At 46.1% G+C, this 19,429-nt stretch overlaps 1 protein-coding gene across 1 annotated transcript; it reads right to left on the reverse strand.

Annotated features, from left to right (window-relative positions):
- Positions 1 to 2,905: 2,905 nt before the first annotated feature.
- On the reverse strand, positions 2,906 to 18,867 carry ZNF599 (zinc finger protein 599). The gene is made up of 4 exons (XM_043600640.1): positions 18,513 to 18,867; positions 15,513 to 15,639; positions 15,069 to 15,164; positions 2,906 to 7,151 (listed from the first exon to the last, which is right to left on the reverse strand). Exons 1-4 carry the CDS (start codon positions 18,528 to 18,530, stop codon positions 5,626 to 5,628), a joined length of 1,767 nt encoding a protein of 588 aa, XP_043456575.1. The 5' UTR covers positions 18,531 to 18,867; the 3' UTR covers positions 2,906 to 5,625.
- Positions 18,868 to 19,429: the final 562 nt, after the last annotated feature.

The raw sequence follows: 19,429 nt of genomic DNA on the forward strand, positions 1-19,429 counted from the left end.
GCAGTTCTCAGGGCCGTGCGCGTCGGCGGCAGCTCCAGAGCAGGACAGAGCAGCCGTGCCAGTGGGGAAAACAACTGAAGTGTCACCAAAAGCTGGCTGGGTGCTGACAGAGATGTAAAATTTGGAATATGGGAGCGTCGGACTCGCCGGAGCTGACTGCCGTTGGGTTCCAGGGCCGCAGTTCGGGCTAAGGTCCTGCTGGGGCTGCCAGGATTCCCAAAGGGAAAGAGCTGTTAAAGCTGTCAAGAAGAGGCCAGAACCAACAGGCTGGGAATTGAGGATGTTACCTATATTGACTTCATCAGAGTCCAAGGCAAGCTTGGAGGGTGCGTCTGAAGAGTCCCGGAGTGAGGCTACTGCAGAGGCAGTGGTGGGTGGGCCAGAAAAGACAGGGGCATTGAAGAGAGTAGCTTCCTATTGCTGCCCATATAGGCTCCCAAACTGCAGCTAAAGGGTGACCCCTGCCCCGAAAGGAAGGGGGAAGTTTCCAGTAGGGCCGCTGGCCATCTAAGCAGGTGGGCTGGTGGCAGCTGTGGCCTTTGCAGGGGTTATTTGCTCCACGCTGAGAGCGGCCTGGTCACGTGGGAGGGAGCTCACGCTGGATCCTGGTGGAGACCTGGGGATGAAAGCCTGGCAAGGCAGAGTGCTGTCTGTGGCCGTCAGACCAAAGTCCAAAGCACCCTCTGAGGTCCGGTCTGCAGATGGGCTGACTGGGCCATTGAGGGGGACTGCAGAAGCAGTGATGAGCTGGCTGGTAAAGACAGGGGACACTAGTGAAAGAGACTTGAAGAGGAGTCTGTAAGAAAAAGGGAAGAGAATCCACACACATAGATGTAGGTGACTCGGTTCTCCAGAGGGCAGGCCTGAAGGAGAAGGTGCTAGGAGGTGGTAAGCGAAGTAGAAGACGCTGCAACTGTGGCTGCGGAACTGGAACGCAAAGGGCCTCTAGTCTCGCTATTAAGCAGAACCCCAAAGATGGGCCAGAATCTATAAAGAGCGATGGTAGGAATAGGAAGAGGACGGTTAGACCCTCTGCGTCTCATTTCGTGATGGAGATCTGGTGTGGGGGTAGGCAAAGGGGCAGGTAGGATTGGGGCCAAACAGACAAGTAGGGCAGGTCAGTGACTGCTGATTTGGTAGTTTCTGGAATCTGCAAGGGGAAAGTGGCCAATGGCGAAGTAAGCGCATTCCCTGTGAGAGCGGGCGCGCCGAGGGGAACTGCTGTCTGAGGTGGTCTGAGTTGTATCCTCCAACCCTGTGGCTGCATCTTCCTTGCGGTGCTGTGTTTTCTCCAGGCTGATGTCTTCGGCAATGACCGTACAAGGAAGGTGGGGGGCGGAAGCCTCTCACTTCGACCCCACGGCGGTGGCAATAGCAGCAGCAGTGGCAAAACTCGTGGCGTTGGCATTTTGTTTCTAGGACCTGCAACCAACCGGTGTGGCCGGGGAATTTCTCCTTGACAGACTCCCTAAAAGCCTTTCTCTCTTGAGTCTTTTTCTTTGACTTCATAAGGTTAGACAGCTGAGTCCGTGGCCTTCATCAAGCTCTTCCTTCCTCACCCTCTCTGGTAGTAGGGGCAGGAAATGGCGGGGCTAGACACATCTGCTGCCCCTCTGCCTCACTCCTGCAGACAAGCGGGAGGCCTCTAACAGGGCTGTACCGCCTTTGGGTAAGGAGTTCATGGAAGGCGTCTGTGGTGTCTTGCCCAAGCTACCTTCTTGGAATAGAAGTTTCCCTTCTGAGGCTCAGGATGCTCCCAAACGTGCGACAACTTTTTCTGTCGCCAGAGACCTAGATCTTCATGGTATGTGCTCACCCCTAAGGGGGCCCCTTTCTGGAAGTCCCGACTTTTGCACGCTTTTCTATGGTCTTCTTTTGATATCCCCTTCCTTCACGCCCCTGGTGACTTCAGCTCAGTGTTTTTTTTTTCTTAAAGTGAAAACAATGTTAATTCCTTTCTTTCTTCGGAGAGAGGGAGCATGTGGGAACAGCAGAGAGAGCAAGACAGAGAGAATCCCCAGCAGGCTCTGAACTGGCAGTGGGGAGCCCGATGTGGGGCTCAAACTCACAAACTGTGAGATCATGACCTGAGCTGAAATCAAGAGTCGGATGTTCAACCGACTGAGCCACCGAGGCGCCCCTTTAGCTCAGTCTCCTTTAAACAAGGCTCTGGAGGGTGACTGGATGGCCCTGGCCTTACAGAGGTGACTACCTGATTAGATGACAAAGGAGGAAGGGAGTCAGTGTGTGTCCAGGAGGAGGGATCTTTAGCATTCCCGAGTGGACAGACACTATGAGGCACACGCAGAGAGCAGCGGCTCCTTCGGAGCGTCCCCCGGGGCCACCAGAGAGGAGCACTGAGGCTGCCTGATCCGACACCACCCATTTGGCAAAGGGCCAGACCCAGGCAGAGATGCCTGGGGAAAGGGCCAAGGAGAGGTGCAGGGTGATCTCAGCCGGAATGAGAAGCACACGTGTGGGAGGGTGGGGGGACAGGGCGAGAGAGAAGCTTGCTGGGGCAGTTGCCCACGAAGGACGATTTGTGTGCTGTTGGGAGTGTGGTATGAAACGTGGAGGGCTCTCCTGGCTCCGCGCTCCTCCTTGGCAAAACGTGCACCGTTCGGCCTGAGGCTTGTGGCGCAGCTCTGGAACCTGGGACAAAAAAGCACACCAGCTAAGCCCACACCCACAAAGGGCGTGAGGAAAAGTTGCCAAAGGCAAAGGGCAGGGCCCAGAGACCGAATCCCGGCAGGACTTTCTAGCATTTCCTGACCTCCCACTGCTGGGTGCAGGTTCCAGACGGGCCTGGCAGTTTGGCGAGACTGTTAAAGACACTAAATTCCGAGAGCCCACAGGACTGCCACCTCGGTGCCTAACTGGAGGGCAGAGGCAGAGGCAACCTGTGGTTGGGAGTCAGCCGGCCCATTTCCCTACGGTCACCAGAGGACAGAGCCTGCTCAGGGCCACGGCAGGGGAGCATCCTAGATCTTGCCAAAAAGGCTGTGACGTGCCTGAAAGAAAATGCATATGTTAGATAGATGAGCTTCATTCAGTCATGAGTCATACTGCTATTAACTCTGAGTTCAATGTTAATGAATCAACAGTATAGCACATCCAAAAGGAGGAAGAAACTCACTGGTCTGTAGATGAAGCCACTCAAGAAAGTGTTCATAGTAACTTGTATAGTGTGTGGTGAAGCAATGAGATGTGAAAGCAGCTGAAGTTGTGGATTTGTGAGATGAAGAAAAAAAAAAAGGATAGGAGAGCATTATTGTGAGCTGAAAGCCAAAACTGAGAGTCATGTTACCCAGATGGGGAAAATGTTAAAACCCTGATCCGCCAGTGCTAGTTGGCTTGCACATTTCAAGAGGCAATACATTATAAACAGTGTTAAGGCAGGTCCTGCAGATCAGGAAACGTTACAGGAAAAGCATTAGGGGGAAGAGTAGGTTTCAATGCCAACGAGACCGGCTTGTTTTACTAGGCTTTTGGCAAAGGAACGTATATAATGCAAATGGCCTCCAAATCACCAGTCTTCAAATTATTCAAGTATCGTGCAATCTTGCAGTTGTGTGTCAATACCAACAGCAACCAACTTTAAGTACGAGCCCATAAAGGTGTAGAGAACTTCAGATCCACCAGAACTTAAAAGGAAACTCTGGTTCAGGAGTTCGGCATATGCCATACACCAGTCCGCTGCAGGTGGAACAAAAAAAAATCTGAGAGATGTCAGAAGCATTCTGGGATGCTTCCACAACTGCTCATCCAAGAAGCTATATTTACTGCTATCTCCAGGGCAAATACTTTGCCTCCAGGGTTGTGTTAATTTTGGAGAATGCCCATTGGCCCATTGTTACGAACTCGCAAATGCCCACCCCAACCTAGATGTTCTTTTCATGCCCCTAAACACGGTCATCCAACCTCTCAATCAGGACCTGACATAAAAGCTTTCGTGGTACGCCACATGAGGGAGCTTTATTACTAAAGCTTACAACACCAACAAAGAAACGTGGTGGTTACTATGATGGACTATTGCAGTCAGTCACTATGCGTACTGTTACTGGTTACTGTGTTGGCACAGTCTGGAGACTGTCCCAACAGTGGCACAGCTTGGACAGCTTGTCCCAACAGCCTGGCACAGTCAAGCAGACTACTTTCAGGAACTTGGGAAAATGGCGAAACTGCCTGGAAATTTTCAAAGGCTTTGAAGGTGTTACCTAAAACATAAAGAACAGTGTCAAGTACATAATGCCTATCACATGACAAGTGAGTGGAAAAACTCCCAATGACGTGAGGGAAGATGTGGAAGAAATACTGACAGAGAAGGTGGTAGAACCCACAAATAAAGACCCAGGAGAGATAGCCAAACAAGGCACTGAAGTCAGTGATGATGAGGATGGTGATGAAAATCACTCTACCACTGAATGAGTCGCCTTTCTCGCAGCAGCCATATATCAGAAATTCTACTTTGGAAAGATGTTCCAGGACATAAAAGAATGTGACCCAATGGTTGAATGAAGCCTCATGCAATTTTTCAAGCCACTTCACAAAAGGAAACTGCTGATGTCAACAAGTGACAAGAGTCAAATTCCTGAGGTAGAACTGATACCCCACACTCACTGTCTTCCTCTTCTGCAGAATAAATACCATCAACTATGCCAAGGTCAAGAGGTTTCTTCAGAGTGCACTGCTCTATCACCACATATCCAACAACTCTATCAAAATTAGTTTTAGTTAATGTCAATCTTTGATTAATTTTAACCTTTTTTCTGGACTTTCTTCGCATGACTGTACAGTATAACACAGTGTATGTGTTCACATTACTGCTTACTGTGTTTATTGTGTGTGAATACTAAATTATGTATACTTTCTGTGTGTATCACTGAGTTAAAGCAGTATAGTAACAGACTAAGTTACACAAAATGATGTAATTGAAATATTTTTATTATAAGGAAATACTGCATATAATTTATTTCTAGGGAACATGTATTAAATAAATGTCTTTTAAACAGAAGAAAAAAATTCCATAATGGGTTACGCATTGATTGGTTGATGAAAATGTGAACAGAGGCTCACAGGAACCTAGGAGCTATGGCTCAGTATTCACCAATTCAGTGTTTGTGATCAATGTATAGAATACAACTACAATGAATAACAAGAATTAACTCTGTGTGTGTGTGTGCGTGTGCGTATTTAAGTATTTCATGACTCAGGCCTCTACATCTCTCACATTTATGCTCAAGGGTAAAAATCACAATGTTTTCGAATAAAGAAAATTAAAAAAAAAAAAAAACAAAAGCTGGCAGCAGAGCTGCCTTCAATGGTCCAACTCTCCTGACTACGGGTATATAATAAACACATAAAGGAGATGAGGTATTTTTCATCTCTCATCCCCCCCATATCCCTACCACCCCCCCAATGACAAATTATCACAGGGATAATCACAGGATTATCACAGGAAACTTTCACAGGGATGACGATTATGATGTTTCTCTTCAGTATGAATTATCAGATAGTAAAATACTTCTCTGGCCAAAATGTTTTCCTGAATAGTTATATTCAAAAGAAAAGGTATTTCACCAGTACGAGTTCCTTAAAATTGAAGTAAATGACTTGCAAAGGCCTTTACACTCTGGTATGAATTTTTCGATGGTGAGTAAAGGATGAACTGTGGCTGAAGGTTTTTCCACATACACCACATTCGAAGGGTTTCTCTCCAGTGTGAGTTCTCGTGTGTTGAGTTAAGGCAAAGTTGTCACAAAAGGCCTTCTTACAGTCTTTGCATTCATATGGTTTTTCTCCAGTGTGGATCCTATTATGACGAACAAAATTTGCCGGCTGGGTAAAGGCCTTCCCGCATTCTCTGCATACATAGGGCTTTTCGCCAGTGTGAATCCTCATGTGTCGAGTAAAGGAAGAACTATAGTAAAAAGCTTTTGCACACTGTTTACACTCCAAGGGTTTTTCCCCAGTGTGGGTCCTATTATGTCGGATAAAAACCGAGTGGTGTGTAAAGGCCTTTCCACATTCACTGCATTCGTAGGGCCTCTCACCAGTGTGAATCCTCATGTGCTGAATTAAAGAAGAGCTGTCACAAAAGGCTTTCCCACATTCCTTGCATTGAAAGGGCTTCTCTCCAGTATGAGTCCTCTTATGCCGGACAAAAGTGGAGCGGTGAGTGAAGGCCTTTCCACATTCACTGCACGCATAGGGTTTCTCTCCAGTGTGAATCCTCATGTGTTGAATAAAGGATGAGTTGAGGCAAAAAGCTTTTCCACATTCTTTGCACAGAAAGGGTTTTTCTCCTGTGTGGGTCATATTATGCTGGATAAAAGTGGAGCGGTGAGTAAAGGCCTTTTCACATTCACTGCACTCATAGAGTTTCTTTCCAGTGTGAATCCTCATGTGTTGAGCAAAGGAAGAGCTGTAGTAGAAAGCTTTCCCACATTCTTTGCACAAAAAGGGCTTTTCTCTAGTGTGCGTCATATTATGCTGGATAAAAGAGGAGCGGTGGGTGAAAGCTTTACCGCATTCTTTGCACTCATAGGGCTTATCTCCAGTGTGAATGCGCTGGTGCTCTGTGAGGTGAGACCTGCGTTTGAAGGCCTTCCCACACTCCACACACTTGTATGGTTTTTCCCCAGTATGAAACCTCGTATGTCGAATGAAGTCGGCCATATAACGACAGGCTTTCCCACATTCGCTGCATTTATAGGGCTTCACTCCGGCGTGAATCTGTTGATGCCGAACAAGGGCCCAATTCTTGCTAAACCCTTTTCCACATTCTTTGCATTTATACAGATTATTCCTTGCATCGGTCACAGGGTCTTTTCTGGGTCCTTGGCAATCATGTTCATGTAGGTCACCTTGTATAGTGACTCGCTCCTGTAAAATGGTTAAACACAAACTATCATCTGTCTCCAAATCATCATGTTTATGGCTCAACTTCCTAGGGCATGTCTCCTTGTGGGGGTCTGTTCCTGGCCTCAAGTTTCCTTCCTGCATTTCTGATAGCTTTTCCCGATCCCTGGCTTGCCCCAACCTGGAATCCCTCGAGGCTCCCTGTGTCATTTGTTCCTCAAAAGGGGCTTCCTCAGTGAAGGCCAGCTGAGAAGCAGTAAACTCTGTGGTCTCAGGTTTTGCTTTTTCACCTGAAGGAAATCCAATACAGAAAGGTGTCTATTAGCGACGTCAATGCAGAGCAAATAAAAATACCATCTGAGTGGAAGAATGAAGATGAAATCAAATGCTTCTGACACCTGTGGCATTTACACATCTATCACGCTCAGGTTTACAATTTCTTTCTTCGCTAACGCACGCACTCTTGACATCTTTAAAAGCTAACCCGGGAAGAAAAACTTGGGCACGGCATAGAGAATGCGGAGTGGAGACGACTCCTCACTCCCCAGAATGGAGGAGGGTGGGCAGAGCAATGACTACACTGTGCGTAACGACTGCGCCCTAACACGTCATGGTATGACAGCACAGGGTACACATAACTTGGCCCACGTGGGAGACAGAAAGAGATCAGTGGAGGCTACCCAGAAAAGGTTCTATGGGAGCTTATTTCCAGAGGAGAGTAGGGGCTCCCTGACAGAAATAGGAGAGAAACTGCAGAGGATGACAAAGTACAAGTGTGCAGTGTCTTGACAGAATGCTGAATGCCAGGCAAGGTGAGGAGGATGAGAGCACGATGAAGATGAGGATGGAGAGGCAGGTGGGGACAGAGGAGACACGAAAGCTCGCGGTTCTGGGCTGTGCGATAGTGGGGGATGGTGAGAAGCTAGCCGGTGGGCATACAGAGTCTACTTTGTCTGGGTAAAGACTAGGTGAACGGATGCCAAATAGATATCATCTAGATGAAGAGAATTATAAATGTATCACATTAATGAAGATCTATGTGAAAAGGGAGATTAGTCATATAAAGTTCTCCTTAAATTCACCTACAAATTCCATACAACTTCGGATTAAGCGTTTAGCTTATAGAGTTTTTCAAGGATAGTGACAAGCTCATTGAGGGAATTTATATAAAAGAACGAACACACCAGGATATCTCCACAGAAGAATAAAGCAGGGACATTTGCCCTTTGAGGAATTAGGATTATGATGATTAGATGCATCAAGGCAGTATGATGTAGGCATAGATTTAAGATAAACTGCCGAACTATCAAAGGAAAAAACAGAATTGAGAACTCAGAAATGTACATATATACTTTGATATATGACAGAAGTAGCAGAGCGGCCAATGGGAAAAGGAGGGACTGTTCAATAAACGGATCTAGAGAAATCATTTGCCATATGAAATTGCATTCTTAACTTCACACCGCATAAAAAACTAACTCCAGACTGATTAAGACCTTACTGTCAGAAGCTCAACATTTACTATTTTTAGTAAATACTATAAATGAGTATCTTTTAGGTCTTGGCAAAGTGAAAGATTTCATAAGATACAAAAGCATTAACTGTAAAAGAAAAGACTAGTCAGATTGACTAAATATAATTTTTTAAAAGGCTAAATATCAGATAAAGTAAATGAGAAGAAGAGGGTCATTATAGAATGATAAAAAGATCAAAACACCAGGAAGATGTAACAATCCTAAAACGCATGCAACAAATATCAGAGCCTCAAATCAACCCAAAAACGGAGTTCAAAGGAGAAATAAACAAAACCACAATTACAGGTGGGAAATTCAACACTCCACTTTTTCATCGCAGAAGATACATATTGGCCAATGAACACATAAAGAGGGGCACCTGGGTGGCTCAGTTGGTTGGGTGTCCAGCTCTTGATTTTGGCTCATGTCGTGATCTTGTGGTTCATGGGATCGAGCCCCATGTCGAGCTCTGTGCTGAAACAGAGCCTGCTTGGTATTCTCTCTCTCTCTCTCTCTCTCTCTCTCTCTCTCTCTCTGTGCCCCTCCCTGGAGCACATTCTACCCCTCTCTCTCTCAAAAATGCATGAATGCACATTACAGAAAAAAAAATATGAAGAGGTGATCAACTTTCTTGGATATGAGGAAAGGGCAAAAAGACCACAATGAGATCCCATATATTTACCTGACTGAAAATAAGACCATGACAATATCAGGTGTTGGAAAGGATGTGGATCCATGAAATCGTTATTATAATGCAGGTAAAGAAACAGCAGGGCAGCATCTAGTAACGTTCTCCTTTTGCTTACCTGATAATAATCGAAAAATTCTAGCCCTTGGGAACACTACTAAGAGAAATTCCTACACATGCATGCGGATATAGTGTATGTGAATTTTCATGGCAGCACTCTTTGTGGGTGTGAAAAACTGGAAACAAGAAAATGCCCATGAAGATAAATGAATACACTGTGTTACATTCATGCAAATGACTACAGAAGAAAAAATAAGTGAACTATACCGACGTGCCGGGTGAGTCTTAGCAATATACTGTTGAATAAAAAGTACAAATCACATAAGACAATGTAAACTATGATATGCTTTTTATAACATTCAAATAAAAAAGCAAAATATACACAAGTACAATGAAGTAATTTTTAAAGTTGTTTTGAGAACGTCAGTTTGTAATGGTATTATAAAAATGTGTGCATGGGATACACGAACCCCTATGTTTATGCCAGCATTATTTACAATAGCCATGGTATGGAAGCACCCATCGACTGATGAATACATAAAGAAGATGAAATACACAAACACACACACACACACACACACACACACACACACACACAATGGAATAAATACTAAGCCACAAAAAAAGAGTGAAATCTTGCCATTTGCAACAACATGGATGGAACTAGAGAGTATAGTGCTAAATGAAATAAGTCACTCAGAGAAAGACATATACCATATGATTTTGCCCATATGTGGAACTGTAGAAACAAACGAGCAAAGGGAAAAAAAGAGACAGACAGAGACAAACCAGGAGACAGATTCTTAACTATAGAGAACAAACTGATGGTTACCAGATGGGAGGTGGGTGGGGGGATGGGTTAAATAGGTGATTGGGATTAAGGAGTGCACTTGTGGTGATGAGCACCAAATGATTAAGATAAGAGTGTAAAAACATATGTACATATCTTGCATTTATTTACTTACTGTGGTAAAATTTATATAAAATTTACCATTTTAAGATGAAACAATCTTAAAATGTAATAGAATAATTAGATGAAGTGGAAACATTCCTTGAAATATTCAAATTACCAAAACTGACACAAGAAAAAACAGAATATATGAATAGCCCTATATTTACCCTCAAAGCAAATCTTGTTATGGACGGAATGTTTGTGTTCCCCCAAAATTCATGTGTTGAAGCCCTAACCTCCAATGTGAATTTGAAGATAGGGTCTTTGATAGAAGCAATTAAGGTTAAATGAGGTAATAAGCGTAGGGCCCTGATCTGATAGCATTAGGGTCCTTATAAGAAGAGACACAAGAGTGTTCTCCCTCTTCTCCCAACCATCCCCAGCACACACACCACATCTGGAAAGACTATGGTCTCCCTTTGTCTTCTTGTGAGGATACCAATCCCATCATGGGAGCTCCACCCTCATGATCTCATCTAAACCCAATCATCTCCCCAAATACTGACCTCCTAATATCACTCTGGGGGTTAGGGTTCCATCATATGAATTTTGGGAGGACACATAAAATGTTCCTAACGGTGTTACATGAGAAAAATCATACAAATCAACTAGCCCAGTATATGGCAAATATTCAATAAGGTGTAGACCACCATTTATTATCATTATTATAGGTGTTACATTTGCCAGTCAGAATGTCAACAGTAATGTAAGAACATTTTCAGTACTGCAGCGCTGAGAAACACTCCTGAGTCTCAAAGAGTAAAGGGGAAGATGCCACCTGCTCCCCAGTATGCACAGCAGTGAGGACTACTGGGAATGTGAAATGGTGCAGTCCCTTTGAAACTGTTTGGTGGTTTCCACTGAAGCTAATCATATACCTAGACCATGATCCAGCCAGTCCACTCATTTGCATATTCCCAACAGAAATGTGTGCCATATCCAACAAAAATATCAAGAATATTCGTAGCTGTGTTCTTCACAATATTCCAAAAAATGGAGCCCAAGCCAAATAACAGTACAATGGGTAAATGAAATCTATTCATTCACTGAGACACTGCACAGTAAGAAATGACTCCAAATTTGCAACCGCATGACAGACTTCGGAGCAATAATGATTATCAAAAGAAGACACACATAACAGTATCATGTATTGTGGGGATCCATTTATAAGTCTTCAAAACTCATCTACAGTCACTGAGTTGAATGCCCATTATTTTTGTAGAAGGAGATATTAACAAGGAGGGAGCACAAGAAGCCTGTGAGGCACTGGAAATACTGTATTTTTTTGACCTGTGTGGTGGTACTCGGGTTTATATGTGTAAAACTTCAGGAAGATGAACCTTTAAGATTTGCACATTCACTATGTGTAAGTTACGCTTTAATACAGCAATTAAAGAAAATAGTAAAAAATAGTAAAGGGGAGGCCTAGACATCCTGTGTAGATGTCTCTTCAGAGAATGAGAAAACTCCTCCCGGAAGCTTGGTTGTTCAGGTGAAAGAGAGTCATCAACATTTAGAAGCTGTTGGAGAGCCAAGAGCAATTTTTTTTCATGTTTCCCCCAGGGTCAGAAACTTCACTGTGTTTTCTGAGAGAAGATGAATTAGGTGAGAAGGTGAAGATACAGAAGAGGCAAGAAATAAGTTGAAGACTCAAGGTCCCTGATGCAGCAGACTCTTGTTTGGCTTCCTGTAATTCCTAACTTGTGATGCTTACAACCTATTACGATCCCTCTAGCTAAATGCTACAGGGCCTTGATTTTGCTTCTAAAGAACAGAATATGGCATTTGTAACAATGTGGATGGAACTAGAGTGTATTATGCCAAGAGAAATAAGTCAGCCAGAGAAAGGCAAATATCACATGATTTCACTCATATGTGGAATTTAAGAAACAAAACAGATAAACATAGGGGAGGGAAGGAAAAATAAGATAAAAACAGAGAGGGAAGCAAACCATAAGAGACCCTTAAATACAGAGAACAATCTGAGGTTGGGGGGGGGGGGCGGATGGGCTAAATGGGTGATGTGCACTAATGAGGACCTTTCTTGGGATGAGCACTGGGTGTTCTATGTAAGTGATGAATCCCTAAATTCTATTCCTGAAACCAATATTACACTATAGGTTAACTAACTTGCATTTAAATTAAAAAGAAGAGAATATGCAAAATGACGGAATGTAAGAGATGAGGTTTTGTGTCCCATCCATCTTGCTGGAGTCTCTCCCACCATCACTTGATCTGAAGAAGGAAGCTGACGTGTTGTGAGGTGCGTATGACTGTGGCTTGCAGCCGACCCCAAGTTGTGCCTGGACCTCTGACCCACGGAAGGAAAACAGTAAATGAGTGGTATTTTAACCTGCTATGTTTGTGGTAATGTTGCCACACGGCCATAGATAACTAACACACCTGAAAAGGCAGGTGAAGGTGGGATCTAGATCCATGCTGTAGATAAGAACTCTGCTGCAGAGGTGAGTCTGTAAGGGTGAAAGAGCAAGAAAACCAAGCACGTAGCCTCTATTCTCAGTGTGATGTAGGCCACAATGCTGAGTTACCAGTAACGAGGCAGGTGGCGATATCTGGAAGAAGGGGAGTGGTTGGAAGCAGACGGAAGACACAGAGCAGACCAGAGGCACACAGCAGATCCGGGGAGACCAGTTAGACTTCTGTCAGAGTCATGCAGGCAGGAGACGACTACAGCTTGGACTAGGGTGCTGATGCAGAACTGACAGAGTTGGTGAAGGTGACAGATTCAGGAGACATGGATGATGAAACGTGATCAACATTCAGGAATGGCTGGATAGAGGGTATGAAGAAGGTAGAGGTGTCGCAGGGTCTACTTTAGTTGCTGGCTTTCTTGACTTATTCGATGGTAAGACCATTAATTGAAAATTGGGAGATGGGAGGCGTGAGCCAAATCGTGAGGTCCCTTTTAGGATGAGAGTGTGAAGTACCTCTGGGATATTCAGGTGAAGATGTGGAACTGCAGAGGGGGGTGAAGATGTGAGATAGACTCTAGGGGTGAGGAGGGGGTGGCCAGATACTCACTGGCTGAGCAGCCAGAAGGAACACGAGAAGAGAGAGATCATGAACCGGCATTGGCACCTCTCTATCCACGTGATGGGTCCACCTGCCCTGAGCAGCTCAGATGTGGGGCTGACAAGGCAAATGTCTCCCTGAAGTTTTATAAGACAGGAGGGCAAGAAGACAACAAGGCTAGGGATTGTTTCTGAATATGTTTCACAAATGGGCGGACGGATGCATGCACGGATGTACTGAGGAATAAATGAATGAATAGGGAAGGTGGAAAAGGGAGGGATGCAAGGTACAGCTGGAGGTAGTAATCTGCAGCAAAAGAAAGGTCTATCTTTTCTGAATTCGGAAGGGAGTCTGAGATAACATTATTCATTATGACTAATAATGCATGAATATTACTCACCTGTAACCTTTCTTACTTTGTCACTTACTTTGGGTCAGGCAGTTAACAAACTTGTTAATTACAAGTTTCCTGCTATCTAATTACATTTCCAAACGATCCAATGATGCAGAAACTATCATTACTGTGTTTTCTAATGTAGGCTAGTTTAGCAGACCGAGTGTATGTTCATCATATTGCTGGCCCCTTCCTCTTGGGCACAGAGCTGAACCACATTTCCCAGTCTGATGCAACATGTAGCCTAATACCCAGCTCTTGTCAATGGAATGTGAATGGAAGTGAAGTATGTGTGCAGGCGGATATGACTACACATCTTCCTCAACCTAGGATGGGGTTACGTCCCAATAAACCCATCAAAATGCCTTTCATATACCTAACCTACCACACATCATAGCTTAGCCTGGATGACGTCAAACATGCTTGGTACACTTACATTACCCTACAGTTGGGCAAAATCATCAAAAGGAAAGACTGTTTTCCAATAAAGCGTTGAATATCTCGTGTAATTTACTGAATATTATACTGAACGTGAAAAACAGAATGGTTGTGGGGCGCCTGGATGGCTCAGTCAGTTAAGTGTCTGACTAGCTCAGGTCCTGATCTTGCGGTTTATGAGTTCAAGCTCCGCGCTGGGCTCTGTACTGACAGCTCGGAGCCTGGAGCCTGCTTCAGATTCTGTGTCTCCCTCTTTCTCTGCCCCTCCCCTGCTCACACTCTGGCTCTCTCTCAGTCTCTCTCTCTCTCTCGCTCTCGCTCTCTCTCAAGAATAAATACACATTAAAAAAAATTTTTTAAGCCAGAATGGCTGTAAGTGTACCGATTGTTTACCTGCAGGATTGCATGGCTAACTGGGAGGTGCAGCTCACAGCACTGCTCAGCATCGGGAGACACTACCCTGCTGCAGTATCACCAGCCCAGGAAAAGATCCAAATTCAAAATTCCAAGTCCAGTTTCTACTGCATGTGTACCACTTTCACACCATTTTGAAGGGGAAAAATCCTAATTTGCACCACTGCAAGTTGGAGGCCGTCTGTCCTCTCCTTCTCTCCTATTCCCCTTGGCGAGTTGGACGGTGCCAGGGCAACCTTATAGCCCCATACCGACAACAGAATGCACCTGGGTCCCTGAATACGTGGTACAGAGTTCCCCTGCTGATCCACATTAACCATGGCATGAATGAGAAAAAAACTCGTTATCTGTTGACTCACCTAGATTTGGGAGTTTATCTTTTATAGCAGAGAGTTAACTTAGCCTAACTTGTCTATCAAAGGTATAGTGAGGTCATGCAACTTCCCCAGGGTCATGAGGCTGGTGAGTGGCTAAGCATTTAGAGCCGTGTCTTACTCAGTATACCACATTCTAACCCTAATAAAGGCAGAGTGTGATGAGGAGGAAAGACAGGGGAAATACGGTTGGAGTACTCCATCATCAACCAAGACCCCAGGAAGGCCACAAGAAGCAGCTACCCATGGAATTTCAGAAACAGAGATCCCCCGGTAATCTGTCAGTTGCCATGAAACCCATCTGCCATGACACCCACCTGCCAGATTCTCAGCCACCTACCTGTACAGGTGCTTTTGGAGACGCCTCTCTTCCCTGTCCATAGTTCTTGCCCAGGCTCCAGTGGGTAGATCAGTTCTGGTTTGGGAACAGGATGTCCTGTGCATGGAAAAATAAATGGAGCATGGGTATATAGGTAAGGACAAAGGAAAAATTCTCAAGTATACAGGGTTCAATCTCATGAACCATGAGATCATGACCTGAGCCAAAATAAAGAGTCAATCCTTAACCGACGGAGCCACCCAAGCACCCCGGAGAACTATGTTTCTTATACAACAATCCCTGTCATAGACACAGGGATAATAATCAAAAGGTTAGACCAGAATTATGGTGAGGCTGTGAGGAGAGAGGAAGTTGGGTCCCAGAGGCCTTCTCAATCAGCCATGCTTAGAGAAAGAATGGAATGAAAGTCCATGGGTATCACTCAGGAGAGTGATGAGGTCTTACCCAGTGAGACCAGGAGCCCACAGGTCTCCAGCATCACCTCCTGGTATAAGGTCCTCTGGGCCAGATCCAGTTGTCTCCATTCCTCTCCAGTGAAGGTCACAGCCACGTCTTCGAATGACACTAATGCCTGCAACGTCAAAGAGAGGTGGTGGGTGGCTGTACACCTAATAAATGAGATGATAACCAATTGCTTGGCCACCAGCGCAAGTCCAGAAAGACCTGAGGCCTGAACCCCTGAGTAATTCCTGAGAACCTAGTTCTGTGCTGGGCTCAGGAGAGAGGCAGAGAGGCAGATGGTGCCTCTGACAGAATAAAAGGTGTAGGAGAGAAAAGCCTCCTGTGTAGGAAGCCACTGGAGAAAGACACAAACAATGCTTATCTCGTATGGGTTGTGAGCAGCAGATCGAAAGTGCTCTGGGATGTTGGAAGAATGGGGAAAAAGAACTCAAATAATGACAGTAGCAGCGGAGCCTTTCTGGTCCACACTGCTTGCCTGCATCTGAGGGCTTCAGATGCTGTGTTAAAGCAACCAAAAGCCCGTAGGTCTGGAGCTAGACTCCTGGAGTTTAAATCCAGTCTTGGGGGCACCTGGGTGGCTCAGTCAGTTGGGCGTCTGACTTCGGCTCGGGTCATGATCTCACGGTTCGTGGGTTTGAGCACCGTGTCAGACTCAGTGCTGACAGCTCGGAGCCTGGAGCCGGCTTCGGATCCTGGGTCTCCCTCTCTCTCTGTTCCTCCCCTGCTCACGCTCTGTCTCTGTCTCTCTCTCAAAAATAAATAAACATTAAAAAAAAAATTTTTTTTTTTAAATCCAGTCTTGTGAACCAACACATGCTAACTTCTTTCAACCTTGATTTCTCTATCAATACAGTAATAGTTTATGCTTCATCAGGCTGGTGTGGGAATTAGAATGTTCTAAAAGCAAACACTGCAAGAGTCCAGCACATGCAGTGCTCGATGGATTTGTGAATTTCTTAACTGTTTCACAGCCCACGAGGTAAGCGCCATCTTCTCCGTTTTTCAACCAGCAAACTGAGGCTCAAGCCACGTCAACCAGAGTTGTCATGCCTAATGAGACGGGGCAAAATTTGAACCCAGGTCCCTCTGGTCCAGCCATGGGGGGGGGGGGGGTTAGATTTAATCTAAGTATGAAAGAGTCCCAGAGGGAAAAATCTTTCTTTCTTTTTTTTAAGTTAATTTATGTATTTTGAGAGAGAGAGAGAGAGAGAGAGAGAGAGAGTGCACACATGCGTGAGTGTGATGGGCAGAGAGCAAGGGAGAGAGAGAATCCCAAGCAGGCTCTGCACTGTCAGCACGGAGCCCAAACTGGGGCTCTGTCTCATGGACCGTGACATCATGACTTGAACAGGAATCATGAGTCAGAGGCTTAACCAACTGAGCCCCCCAGGCGCCCCAAGGGAAAAATCTTTCACTCATCAATCACTTATTGGGCACCGGTGCAGGCCCAGCACTTTCTAGGCCTAGGGACAGAACAGACAACAGGACCTCACACTCCAGGGCTGGGGAAAGGTCCCCAACAAGAAACTAAATAAATGAACAAGATCAAGTCACACGGCCCTAAGGGCTCCAAGAACCAACAAAGGACAGTGAGGTGACTGAAAACATTAGGGGACTTATGTCCCCAAGGCAGGGCAACCCGGGAAGGCTCCCCTGAGGGGTCACTGGAACAGGCGGAAGTGAAGTCGGGGAGCGGGCCAGGTAAGAAAAGATGAATAACTAAGCCAAGTGGTCGGAGGCAGGATGAGAGTAAACAGGGTGACGTGCTAGAGAGTAACTGAGGGCCTGTTGTGTGTTTACATCCCCAGAGACACAGCATTCCTGTACACCGTCATTAATGAGAGTCACTTCACAAGCACAGGTTTTCCCCACTATCTGAAAGCAAAGTGTTCCTATGAAAACTTTTCGAAGCCAAAAGGGCAGTAAAGTGAAGAGTATCCCTCACTTTCTGGAAGTTCCCTTTACTGCCACTTTGCTTTTAAGAAAAAACTTACATTGGCAACTCTTTTCACCAACCAAAAGAAATCCAAAGGCTAACGTAGGTCTCTCCTAAAAGCCAGTGGCAAAATCCACACCTTTGGAAAGTGTAGGAACCTGTATAAGAAAATGTGTTCAGCAGGAAAATGGATTCACTGCAAACCAACTTCACTTGTAATACACAGACGGCACCTGCAGAGTTCAATCCAGGGACTGTCTTGTCTTCCCACCTGTCCAGGAAACTTCTACTGCTATCAGAAAAGCAGCAATTCAGTCCGACTTCAGCCAGGTCACGATCTCACGGTCCGTGAGTTCGAGCCCCGCGTCAGGCTCTGGGCTGATGGCTCAGAGCCTGGAGCCTGTTTCTGATTCTGTGTCTCCCTCTCTCTCTGCCCCTCCCCCGTTCATGCTCTGTCTCCCTCTGTCCCAAAAAAATAAATAAACGTTGAAAAAAAAAATAAAAAAAAAGAAAAGCAGCAATTCAAAAAACGCGACTCCCCCCCTTTTCTCTGCTCTAGAGCTCCCATCCCCTACAGACCTGTGGCAGGGACGGGCCAGACTGTCCCTGGAGTGAGCCTAAGAGCAGAGCAGGGTCAGGGAAGTCCCTCTCAGAAGCGCATCCAGAGTGATGTTCTCTGGGTCATGCTGAGCAATGAAGGGCACACGTCACAAGTGTACCCTCTCTGATTCCCTCAACTGAGAAAAATCGTTAATACACGGTATTCCAATTTCAGATTCGACGGAATGGAGGCCAAGGGCAGTGAAAGGCAAGCTGAGGTCAGAGGCAGAAATGGGGGTCTCCCCTGACAACCCCTGGCCTGGATTCAGAACCCGGGGTTGTAAGTAAGTAAGATCTGCTCCTCTCCCGCCCCCATTCCTCCAAGACTCCCAGATCCAAGAGCATTAAGAAGGAACGGGCAGGAGTCCCAGGATCTATATCCCATTGAGCGGAACCGTGCGAACACCGACCGCAGCGCGCGTGGGCATGTGGGACCCACCACTCACCAGCGCCGGCGCCGCCATGGGGCCCACGGCGGAGCGAGACTTCGCGAAGCTGCGACTAACGCCCGTCCCAGCGGGCTCAGCCGACCCCTCGCCCCAGCCCTGGGCCGGGTGGTCTGGCACCTCGGTCTCCGCTGTGTAAACGCGCAACAAGGTCCAAGGGGCCGCCTGCGGGTACCGCAGGGACGAAGGGCTGGTGCCGAGGCGGGGGCAACCCCGTTACAGGTGAAGTCAGGGCTCAAATAGCTCAGTCTGCAAGCCCCTTCTGGGAAGCAGCCTCCCCCGGCACTCCAATTACAAGCTCCGCTAAGCACAGACCCGTTACAACCAAAGGAGGTCCTAGAGAGGACGCCAGAAGTCCCGCCCACTCGGCGGCAGGAAACGCCCCTCTCCGCTCTCCGTCATTGGCTGAGCGCCCGCCTCTGACGTCAGAAACACTCCCTGCTGGGTAATGTAGTTTCTGACTGAATCTTAGTGATGGGGAGTGTACTTCCCGTTCTCTGAGAAACGTCGTGTTTAAGTTCCAAAGACAGGGCTATGGCTTTTAAGAGGTTGAAGGAGAAGCACATAGAGTTTAGCAGCCCTTCAGCCATTCATAAAAAACAGATCCAGAATCCAACCACTTCTCCCACTTCCATGGCCCCCATACTAGTCCAGCCACCACCAAAACTTACCTGGACTAGTGTAATAGCCTCATCCCTTGCCTTCCTGCCTCCTCCCTTACTCCCAGAATCTGTTCTCCACTCCGCAGCCAGAGAGGCCACATAACTTCACTGTTCCCATCACATTCAGGAACACATCCAACCTCTCAGGCTACCACTCCACACCCAACTCTTACTCTCCTGATCTGCCAGAAAGAAAAGAGAGCCGTGATTCTCTGAACATTCCCAGCTCAGCCTCACCAAGTATTTGGACATGCT

Source organism: Prionailurus bengalensis, chromosome E2 (assembly GCF_016509475.1).
Source record: "Prionailurus bengalensis isolate Pbe53 chromosome E2, Fcat_Pben_1.1_paternal_pri, whole genome shotgun sequence".
Classification (NCBI taxonomy): Eukaryota; Metazoa; Chordata; class Mammalia; order Carnivora; family Felidae; genus Prionailurus; species Prionailurus bengalensis.